The sequence below is a fragment of the Bos javanicus genome, chromosome 24, assembly GCF_032452875.1.
Source record: "Bos javanicus breed banteng chromosome 24, ARS-OSU_banteng_1.0, whole genome shotgun sequence".
Taxonomy (NCBI): Eukaryota; Metazoa; Chordata; class Mammalia; order Artiodactyla; family Bovidae; genus Bos; species Bos javanicus.
Window position 1 is genome coordinate 47,500,550 of NC_083891.1, and position 12,527 is coordinate 47,513,076.

The window sequence follows — 12,527 nt, forward strand, 5'->3', positions numbered from 1 at the left end:
GTATGTGCCAGTGCAGACTAAAACAAATTAAAATGGCAACCAAGCCTCAGCCCAGATCAGCCACGAAGATTAAAGCGATCAGCCTGTCTACCTAAGAAAAAGTTAATGACTCTTTGGGGAAGACATCATTTGTAGCATCTATAAACATGGCTGCAATTTTTTAGATGCGTATTATTTTAGCTAGGTTGATTCTAGGCAGTTAAGTGAATTCTTCAAAGCAAAACATCAGGTGAATGGGACAAGAAAAGTGAGGATGATGTTTACTGTAATGAGTGTTAAATTTAAAATTAAATAGATAATAATAAATCTGGGTAATAATTCTGTAATTTTATAAAGGAACCTAGGTTCTAGGGCAGGTATGTTTTCTCTGATAAGGTAAATGATAAAAATGCCCCATGGAAGAATGTATTATATACACACACAAAAGGACTTTGAATACCAGGATCCTACAGCATGCGCTACCTTAGAAAAAATAAAAATGTAAATGTAGGCATCAGATAAAAGTTAAGGATCTTAACAATGTAAGGTAAATGATAAAAATGCCCCATGGAAGAATGTATTATATACACACACAAAAGGACTTTGAATACCAGGATCCTACAGCATGCGCTACCTTAGAAAAAATAAAAATGTAAATGTAGGCATCAGATAAAAGTTAAGGATCTTAACAATGTGTCTTTCAAACTGTGTTTCACAGGAGCCTAATGAAGTGTTCATCAGAAGTGCTTTCACAACGTATACACAAATATTGCAGACAGAAAATGACAAGCTGGATGCTGAGGCTGATAGTCTCAAAGTTCTAGTTTGCATTTACACACTGTTTCACTGTTTTGACTAACTGATTTTATATTTTAATAGTTATACTAAATCATGATAATTATCTGGCAGAAGTGTTTACTAAGCAAAGACGGACAATTATAATTCAATATGAGTTCTCTGAGAAAACCTGGAAGGAAAATGAAGACATGGAATACCTGGGAACATTTCAAATAAATCATATTCATGACTATAGTGCTTTATAGCTTATAAACCAATAGTTATAGTATTTCAAAAGACCCCAAAAGAGTACTGTGAAAGAACTCAAGATAGTACTGACCCCTTTCACAGATGAAGAAATAGTAAAAAATACAGTTACACGCCTCAGGATTCACATTCATCAGTACTGAAGCAGCTTACAAGTCACCAAACTTAAAATTCAGAGTTCTTTCTGTCATAGTACTCCATGTATATTATCTCACACACACATCTATGTATGAGGGAGGAAGAATCATTCTTATTTTCTTCCGAAATAAAAAAGCACTAATTTAAGAAGAACAGAAGGATACTATAGTTCAGTTTTTAAAGACTTTTCTTTAATTCTTTCTGGGTTATCCTGAGAAGCAAAAGAGTAGGAATATGAAAATAAAAATAAAAGCTGACAATCTGCATAAAGTTTACTTCAATTACTCTGATGCTTTAAAAATTTGCAAGATGGAAAACAAAATCCCAATGTCAGTGACAGTATTAATGAGATACTCAGTATCCTGGAAGGATATATAAGACAGTAGTAATACAACAAGGTGAGGATATGGGTGATGACAGGAAGGAGAGGGAGGAATTTTCCCGCTGTATAATCTGTGTTCGAATTTGGAATCATGTACAACACATACATACTACTTTTATCTTTTTAAGGAACATACTTTTTAAAGGAAAAAATATAAACACGTGTATAACATGTTAAGAAAATGAAAACATTGTTTCTCTGTAACAGGAAAGTTGACTTAATTTAAAGGATTTTAAAAAATATATAAGAATAGTCTAAGTATTGCCAAAAAAGTTCTTCTTAAACATTTAATTGTGCTGACTACAAAAGTAAAGCATACCTTCACAGATAAATACTAGGGAAAAATTATAGGACATTTCTCTTTTTAGGTAATCCATAAGTAATCACTATTAACAATTTGGCATTATTTCTTCTAAAGTTTCAAGATTAAGCATTAACATTTTTATACTTTATCAACTTATGAAAATTCCTATTCCTAATTTGTTAACATGAGCACTGGATTTTATAAAAAAGCTTTCTAGATCCATTAAGATCAGAGCTTTCATAAATACGAATACGCAGTGTCTCATATTAATGGACCTCCAATAGGTCAATCATACTAGCATTTCTGCAGTAAACCTTACCCACTCATGATTTGGTGGTTTTGTTTTTATAATTTGAGCTTTTTTAATTTTTGGATCTATTTTTACGAGTAAAATTGGTATAAACTTTACTTTGCTATTCAATTTTACTTTACCATTCAATTCTGATATAAAATGAGTTATGTAAGTTTCCTTTATAGTTAAGGGAATTATGGGTTATGATTGGATTTATCTAATTCTTTGCTATTAAAAACAATGCTGAAGTGAACACCAGATATCTTTGACCATATTCCTGACTTTCTTTAGGATGAACCATCAAAATGTCATAAATGGTCAAACACAAAGTATCACCTTAGGAAAGTCCTTATAATTGATGTTCATAAAAAAAAATTCTGTATTCCTGCTTATTTACGTACAACGACCATTATCAAATTAGCATTCAGACCTCATAGCCTCCTGTTTTTAACTTTACAAGCTCTCCATCTCCACTGCTGTCTGGATTTTGTTTTTCTGTAGATAATATGCACTGAAGGCCAATTTTTCTTCTTTTGACTGATTCGTTACCTAAACATCAATTCCCATTCTGATTTCTGACTGAGTTGTCTCGCGATGGAAAAGCTTCATGAAACTTTATTCATACTATTCAGCTCACTGTAGCTTAGTAGGTTAAGTTTTACCCATGAATCACTTTGTGTCACCACATACAACAGTAGGAAGGAAGCAGTGACACATATGTGCAGCTACAGCTATCGCTTTCTTCAGAGACAAAGTGATGAAGACAGAGCTAATTATATGAGGGGGATGGGAGGGACATAAAGTCAGGTCTGGGTTTCTTTCTACCCACAATTTAGTCCCACTCTAACATCAGCAGATGGAAGCAGAGGGAAAGAAACGGTTGAGAGTCAACGAGACACTAACCATTTAAGAATATCTGCCATTTTAAAAATTAAGTAATTTATGCTTCATGTTCATCAATACATGATGAAAACATCAAGACATCAATACCTAAAGGTATTTTATTAACAACTCACTTGCAATTTTAAGCTAACAGACTTACAGTAAATCCATTCTGCATTACATCTTAAATAATTTTGCTTAAGCTGCGGTTTGGATTCCTCCACAATGGGCCCTTTCTGCACCCACTCTCCCTGTTTTACAGTTGACACCATGACGAGTTGACCAAATGTTTAAGGATATTCAGGAGTTAAGAAATGACTAATAACCTGATACAATTTTCAACTATTAATAAGAAAGCAAACTTCAAAAAATATATGGTTCCAAACAGTACAAGAAACTTAAATTTTTCGATAACAGCCAATATTAAATCTACTTTTCTTGCAGTATTAAAAAAAAAAAACCCACCAAATTAGACAAGCAAGTTTCTAAGCTTCAATGAACTTTTATTAAAGAGTGAAAAACAAGATACTGGACAATCAACACTTCACTTTCATTAACCGGGTAAAAGTGTTGGGGGAAAAATCTTTAAAGAAAAAGAATGTAAAAGAAAAAAAATCTCTGAAACTAGTGTGTAAAATGAAAAATGGACAAGAAGGAAAAGAAATCTGACTAAGGGGACGTCCACGGTTTAAATACAAAGTCTATACATTTCAATCAAGAGGCTGCTACCTACTGAATCTCCTTAAGAGGCAGGACTGCACGACTCTCCTTGCAGCTCCGCTCCGTCAACACTTCACTGCACTGGCAGCAGAGCCTTAAATGAAGCCGTGCAGAACCACGGCCCCATGTCTTCCTGGACCGGACCGCACCGCTCCCTTGGATGAGGAGGAAACATACTAACCAGTCTCCCACCTCCACTCTTGACAGTCTCACAGCCCTTTTCCTCACGTCTTTCCTAAGACTCTCTGATGTCTCCCCCCTCACCCAATCCCCAGGGCTCAGTGTGAACGGCCAGCATGGGATGCAGCGCTTCCTCACTACCATGCAGCCTCTGAGGCAGGCCGTCTCCCGTCTCCTCCCCTACACTCCCAGGACTCCGGTGAGCAGCCCTCACCACCCTCCCCACCTCCACTCTGGGTGAATCAAGCTTCTCCTAACTACATTCCTCCTTAACATCCATCCAACTCGGCCACCAATCTTTCTTCAGGAGGAAAATTTTCACAAGCTGCAGAATAGGGAAGGCTTCCCACTTTGGACACAACTCCCTGAGCATACATCTTTCAGAAAGCCTACTGTATGTTATAAAACTATCTTTCTTGTTTTTTCAAGTTTACCTCCCTTACTAGGAAGTAAGCAACTCAACAGCAAAGACTATATGTTGATATTAACAACTGTTTACTGAATTGAAATGCCAGGCATCTATAAATATTTCTAAAATGAAAGAGTAAACCAGGAAAAGTGACACTTACTTAAGAAATACATGAAACAAGCAAGGTAAAAGAAACGGATAATTAATCTACCAAACAAGGCAGGAAACATTCTGTTAGTATTTGCAAGTAGATAGGCTGGTGTTACTAGGTCTATTATCAACAAGCATCCACAGTGTATTTCCCAAAACTCATTAGGAACATGTCAAGTAGAATGGCTTCATGTGCCATGTGCTAGCCTGTGTGTGTGACACTGCAAACAGTCATTTTAGAAAATGCGATAAACTGACACTCCCTCACACTCTGTAATGTGCACAACTATGGCAGGACAAATTAGAACCACTTGCTACTTTATTTTAAAACACTGTTTCTGAGAGTGGTACTACTCTGAAAACGATTAAACGTACACTAATAAAACTTCAACCTCTTAGGTAACACATCCATCTAGTACAAGAGGCAGGTCTTCAAGACAGGTTCTGACCAACTACGACACACAGGAAGCTGTCTTACATACGGTTCTTTGTTAGAAGTAATGTTGTAACTCAAATAAAAACTATACAAAATTCATCACAATGTGAGCTGTCTCTGTTAACTCCTTACTGAAGTTTTGACCAAAGGAGGAGAAAACGGCCAGTCACTACTGCGCTAGTGATAGAAAATATTTGACTCTTTATTCAAATTCGATCACAGAAATTACAAAAGTATACAATGAAGCATTTAGGCAATGAAGGTAAACGAAGATAGTGAAGATAAAAATACAATCTAAGTATTTTATTTTGCTTGATTAAACCATCTCACTGTTCAAGAAAATGATATATAAGTCTTAATGAGTCAAACAAAATTAATGTGATAGGTTAAGAACAGCTATCTTATTTTAATAATCACTACTGACTTGAAACTAAAAAAATTTCAGTAACGTTCCCTTAGATTCCTTTAAGCAACTTTCAACAGTAAGGCCCTCAAATTTCTTATTTAACAACACTTACCTTGGTATGGTAACACATTTAGTATTACAATTCTGAGTGGTGATGGCTTTCTCAAGCTCATCTAATCGTCCTGTTTTCTTCAGCTTCTTCACCAAACTTTTAACTGCTTTCTCACACCACTTTTCTTCCTGTCCATTCTGCTCTCCTCCACCAGCTCCTCCAGATCCACCAGCTGACTTCTTCCATCCCAACAGTCTCTTCACAACTGGTGGAGTGAATGGCAAGATGGACGACATGTTCTTACCAAAAGCGGTGGTCCACTCTAAGAAAATATCCTCCTTAATCTAACCTAGAAGAGACACCGAAAGAATAGTTTAGAGGCTAACTTTACGATCAACCACTAGTTTCAGCACAGTACCAAAAGGCAATTATGAAACAGAAATTCAAATTATTACTTTCACAACAGACGTTCAAAAGTTATCTTTTTCACCCTTGAAAATATCTTTACTAATTTAAATGAACTGTGAAAAAAACAAATTCTTCTAAAAACAAGACAATGTTGTAAGTGGATAAATGTAATACTTTTGCAAGTGAAACCTTGCATCTTTATCAACACTGGACAAGTTTCTCATCACCCATGTGACTTTATGTTTAATTTTGAATGGTATCAATAAAACATTTCACCAAAAGAAAGTTTTCCTCACCTTTTGGCATTTCAATCTATTCTCAAAACTTGTTAACAAAAGATACTTTTTAATTTACAAGCCCAACAACCCCAAAGTTTTAAACTTTCATAGCGAAGTATCATAAAGGAAAATCTAAAGTTAAAACAATGGAAAAGGCATCAAGTGTGAAGTAAACAAGAAGGAAGAAATAAAAGTAAAAAGAGTCTGTGAAGAAAAGACTTGGTTCACTTTTACCATTCCCTGAGACTTTTAATTAAGCTTCTTTTAAAAAAATGTTCATTTTTATCTAAGTAACAATATGTATAGGGAATAAAGTCAAATACAGCTCCTCTTCCTACACCAAGGTACAAATTCCCTAAAATCTTTTAAATTTATTCTTGCTATTTATACCTCAGTAATGACAGCCCTTGAAATATCAAGTTGAGATATACTTATCGACTTTTCTACAGGAAAATCAGGATTTACACCACAGCCACTTGCTTTCCTCCAACTTTAAAAATAACCATCTCCCAACTGTAGCTTTGTACCTGATGACATGAGCAGTAAACTACTGTATCATCATGAGCTCCTTTCTGTACAACTCTCTTCCCTACAGCTAACTATGTTAGTTTTCCATTTGCCCAGTTTTCTAAGCAGCTACTGCAAATTCTTCCCACACTCTCCACAAGCCCCTCAATTACAATTTAATGTCAATGGCTTTAATCTCAAAGTAAGACATAAGATAATTTGCCACTTGAGGACAGAACTGGAGAGTTCAGATTTGAGAAGAATGGAAAATATTTCAAAATCTAGCTCTGAGAAATTCAGTAGAAAATCCAACTACAGCAAAGTGAAATAACAAACTCTATCAGGTATTTGCTAGATTATATACCAGAAAGTATTCCATAAAGGAGTTCCACTTCTAATCAGGATGTAAAAGATCACAATAGATCATCACTTTCACCCTAACAATCCAAACAAGACAGAAAAAGATATAAAATCATGGTTTTTCTGAACCCATCAGGAAGTTTAAGATGCAAAGTAACCTGAGTGGAACTAAATTCCAAAAAGTGTGTCTTGATAGAAAAAGGAACCCACAGATGGTCTCTTTCCTGGTGGAGCGGCTATGGAGGAATAATCCCACCACAGTGAGAATAAGCAGAAATCAACCTAAATTTTAATACATTTTAACGGCAACATGTAAGCTGACAAGATATACTAGAATTCCAAGGATTCCACAGAACAAGTCTGCACTACTCAACCACTCAATCCCACAGACCTGCACCAAGTATTGGCCAAAATGTGCCAAAGGGCAGAGGACAAGGCTGGAGAGCTGAGCTAACCCAAGAAGCTAAAGGTCCTCCTCAAAGGCCTTGCAGAGGAGAGGTAAGAGAAATTAATCCAAGAGACTCCAGACATTGAGCTAGGCTGAGGTGGGACAGGAGAGCTGAGACAAGAACTTCTACGGAGATACTCTGTAAATTGAACTACCAAGGCTAGGGTAGGAAAGGATTGCTGAGAGAAAGCACTGGAAGATATAAGAGCCTGGGGCAGCACTCCAGAATCACAAGAACCCAGAGAAAAGCAGAGAAATCACCCACAGTTCAGAAAGCTGATGGCTCAGATACAAAGCATAGGGAGAGAACTAAAATTACAATAAGACAACAAATCTTATAGAATGTGAAGTCTTAACCCTACTCTTAAAACACTTGAGCTTATCAAGCTAAAGTTGCAAACAAGCCGAGAACTAGGTCAACTACACACACATCTTATCACTTAGCCTCACAAGAAATGATGGGCCATTGCATTGATTTTACACAAACATTCAGCATTCACTCAAAAATTACAAGACAGAGAGAGTAGCAAACCACAGTCAAAAGAGGACAGTATTAATATAATCAGATCAGAGGGTCTAGATTTGGAGATTATCAGACATACTTTTAACTATGATGAAAACTGATGGAAGAGACAGCATGAATAACGAAATAGAGATTTTCATCACAGACACTGAGCTATAAAAAAAGATCACGGGGAAATGTGAGAAATGAAAAATACAATATCAGAAATTAAAGATCTCTTTAGATGGATTTAGAAACAGACAAAAATAAGCAGTGAATTTGAAGACAGGCCAAATTAAAGTGCTCAGATTTAAACACGAAGAGAAAAAAAAAAGTGTGGAAAAAAATCCCAGAACATCCAACATCAAATGTGAACTTGGGTTTAAGTGGAGTTAAGTGGAGTATAACTGGGGTCCCAGGAGATGAATGGGACAGAAAAAGCATAAGAAGAGATAATGGCCAAGAACACTGCAAAAATGATATCAGACATCAACCCACAGATGCAAAGGAAACAGCTAACAGTCAATCTGCTGAGTATTTCAACCTACTGAATATTAAAGATAAAAGATAATGGAGAGCTCCTCCCCTATAAGCGGCCATCTCACAGGAAACAAAGGCTTCAGCCAGGAGAGGAGATGAAGGAAAGCCTCCCACTTCCCAGGCCCAGGGGAAGATCCCCTGCCTCAGAGGGAGGAGCAGAACCCCATCTGGGAGGGTGGGGGGAGCCAAACCTACTTGTGCACCTGCCACGCGACAAGCGGCTCACGTGTACCGTCCCTACGGTCTACTCCTAGAGGAAGGCAGGAAAGAGCCCCCCCACCAGCAGCAGACAACGTGCCCTGATGCTGAGGAATGAGTACAAAGAAAAGCTGTCTGAAAACGCTTCCTAAGACCTACTTGACTTCACACTCAGCATGCCTGGCTCTAGATGAGTGACCACACCATCATGGTTATCCAGGTCATTAAGACTTTTTAAATATAGTTTTTCTGTGTATCTTTGCCACCTCGTCTGCTTCTGCTAGGTCCTTACAATTTCTATCCTTTATCATGCCCATCCTTGCATGAAATGTTCCCTTGATATCTCCAATTTTAAGAGATTTCCAGTGCTTCCCATTCTATTGCTTTCCTGTATTTCTTCCCATTGTTCACTTAAGAAGACTTTTTTATCTCTCCTTACTATTCTCTGGAACTCTGCATTCAATTAGTGTATCTTTCCCTTTCTCCCTTGCCTTTTGCTTCTCTTCTTTCCCAAGCTATTTAGAAAGCCTCCTCAGACATCACTTCATGGCAAATAAATGGGAAAACAATGGAAACAGTGACAGACTTCATTTTCTTGGGCTCCAAAATCACTGCAGATGGTGACTGCAGCCATGAAATTAAGACACTTGCTCCTTGGAAGAAAAGCTATGACAAACCTAAACAACGTATTAAAAAGCAGAGACATCACTTTGCCGACAAAGGTCCGGATAGTCAAAGTTATGGTTTTTCCAGTAGTCATGTATGGATGTGAGAGTAGGACCATTAAGGCCGCTGAACACCAAAGAACTGATGCTTTTGAAGTGTGGTTTTGGAGAAGACTCCCGAGAGTTACTTGGACAGCAAGGAGATCAAACCAGTCAATCCTGAAGAAAATCAACCCTGAATATTCACTGAAGGACTGATGTTGAAGATGAAGCTTCAATACTTTGGGCCAGCTGATGCGAAGAGTCAACTCATTAGAAAAGACCCTGATGCTGGGAAAGACTGAAGGCAGGAAGAGAAGGTGACGACAGAGGATGAGATGGTTGGATGGCATCACCGACTCAATGGACGTGAGTCTCAGTAAGCTCTGGGAGATGGTGAAGAACAGGGAAGCCAGGTGTGCTGCAGTCCATGGGGTTGTAGAACAGTCAGACAAGACTGAGCGACCAAACAACAACTTCAGACAACCACTTTGCCTTCTTGCAGTTCTTTTCCTTTGAAATGGTTTTGGTCACCACTTCCTGTACAATGTTACGAACCTCCATAACACTGTAGTTCTTCAGTCACTCTGTCTACCAGATCTAATCCCTTATACCTATTTGTCACCTCCACTGTACAACCGTAAGGAATTTGATGCAGCTCATACCCGAATGATGCTGTGGTCACTAACCTAGAGCCAGACATCCTGGAGGGTGAAATCATTGGGCCTTAGGAAGCATTACTACAAACAAAGCTAGTGGAAGTGATGGAATTCCAGCTGAGCTATTTAAAATCTTAAAAGATGATGCTGTTAGAGTATTGCACTCGTATGTCAGCAAATTTGGAAAACTCAGCAGTGGCCACAGGACTGGAAAAGGTCAGTTTTCACTCCAATCCCAAAGAGCAATGCCAAATAATGTTCAAACTACCATACAACTGTGCTCATTTCACATGCTAGCAAGGTTATGCTCAAAACCCTTCAAAGCTAGGCTTCAACAGTATGTGAACCGAGAACTTCCAGATGTACAAGCTGGATTTAGAAAACGCAGAGAAGCCAGAGATCAAATTGCCAACATACACTGGATCATAGAGAAATCAAGGAAATTTCAAGAAAACATCTACTTCTGCTTCATTGACACTAAAGCCTTTGATTGTGTGGATCACAACAAACTGGAAAATTCTTAAAGAGATGGAAATACCAGACCACCTTAGCTGTCTCCTGAGAAACCTAAATACATGTCAAGAAGCAACGGTTAGAACTGGACAAGGAACAACAGACTGGTTCAAAATTCAAAAAGGAGTTTGACAAGGCTGTATATTGTCACCCTGCTTATTTAAGTTCTATGCAGAGTACATCATGAGAAACGCTGGGCTGGATGAATCACAAGCTGGAATCAAGACTGCTGGGAGAAATACCAACAAACTCAGATATGTGGATGATACCACTCTGATGGCATAGAGTGAAGAGGAACTAAAGAGCCTCTTGATAAAGGTGAAAGAAGAAAGTGAAAAAGCTGGCTTAAAACTCAACATTCAGAAAACTAAGATCATGGGAACTGGTCCCATCACTTCATGGCGAATAAATGGGGAAAAAGTGGAAACAGTGCCAATTTTTCCAAGGAGCAAAACTGGTTTACCAGTTTAAAAAAAAAAAAAAAAAAAAACCAAGCACCTCATTTACAGTATACAAGAAAAATCCTTATGATTCTCTTAACTGATGCAGGAAAAGAAAAGCATATGACAATGCTAATTTAACATCTATTGCTGTTTAGTCACTACGCCGTGTGTGACCCTTCTGTGAACCCATGGACTATATGGGCCACCAAGCTCCTCTATCCATGGGATTTCCCAGGACAGAATACTGGAGTGGGTTGCCATTTCCTTCTCAGCAATCTTCCTGATTCAGGGATCGAACCTGAATCTCCCTCATTGGCAAGCCGGTTCTTTACCACTGAGCCACCACAGAAGCAATTTAATATCTATCCATGATCAAAAACTCTTAAGAGAATTAGAAACATAGATGAGCAAGAAGTTCTTCATTCTGGAAAAGGATAACTATGAAAAACTACAGCTGGCAACATATCTAATGATGAAACATTAAGTCCCTTTCCCTTATGACTAAGACAAGGATGCCCACTGCCACCATTTCTATTCAATAACGCACTGGATGCTCCAGCCACTGCAATAAGGCAAGAAAGAAGTAAAACACATCAAGACTGGAAAGAAAGACATATGTTCTCTGGTGATATGACTGTCTCTATTGGAAACTGCATAAAAATCTATAAAAACACAGGTAAAATTAGTAAGTGAGCCAGTAAGGTTTTATGATAGAAGGTCAACATATAAAACTAACTGTATCTCTACATACAAGCGAAGAACAAATGGAAAAGGAAATTTAAAGAAATACAATACACAACTGCAACAACAAAAAAACCTACAGGTCCATCTAAATTAAGATACTCAGGACCTTTATACTAAGAAATGCAAAATACTGCTAAGGTAAATGAAAGAAGACTGAAATGAATAGAGACCATGTTTATAAACAGGAAGACTCAATATTATTTAAATGTCTATCCTTCCCAGTTTGACATATAAATGCAAGCCCTGTTGAAATTTCAGCAGGATTTTTTTTTAAAGAAACTGATATGTTGATGCTAAAATTCCCATGGAAACAGGAGATCTAGAACAGTAAGACCAATCTTGAAAAATGAACGATTTTGGAGGACTTATACCACCTTATTTCAAGACTTAGTAGTCAAGATCATAGAGTAGACATAAGAAAAATAAACAGAGTGAAATACAAGAGTTCAGAAATAGACACACACGTATTCAGTCAACTCATCTGCTAACAAGTGAAGTGAAAGCCACTCAGCTGTGTCTGACTCTTTGCAACCCCATGGACTATACTGTATAGAATGGAATTCTCCGGGCCAGAATACTGCAGTGGGTAACCTTTCCCTTCTTCAGGAGATCTTCCCAACCCAGGGACTGAACCCAGGTCTTCAGCATTGCAGGTAGATTCTTCACCAGCTGAGCCACAAGGGAACCCCAATACTGGAGTGGGTAGCCAATCCCTTCTCTAGCAGTTCTTTCTGACCCAGGAATCGAACCAGGGTCTCCTGAATTGCAGGCGGATTCTTTACCAACTGAGCTATCAGGGAAGCCCTTGCTACAAACATTACCAAGGCACCAAGTCAATCTATTTTCAAC

At 37.8% G+C, this 12,527-nt stretch overlaps 1 protein-coding gene across 3 annotated transcripts in view; it reads right to left on the reverse strand.

Moving 5' to 3' along the window:
• SMAD2 (SMAD family member 2) overlaps nt 1–12,527 on the reverse strand; it is a 90,545-nt gene that overhangs the window by 52,994 nt on the left and 25,024 nt on the right. For all 3 annotated transcript variants that reach the window (XM_061400112.1, XM_061400111.1, XM_061400110.1), the window contains exon 2: nt 5,435–5,723. In XM_061400112.1, the coding sequence (XP_061256096.1) occupies nt 5,435–5,670 (236 nt within the window). In that variant the 5' untranslated portion in view covers nt 5,671–5,723. The remainder of the gene's footprint in view (nt 1–5,434; nt 5,724–12,527) is intronic.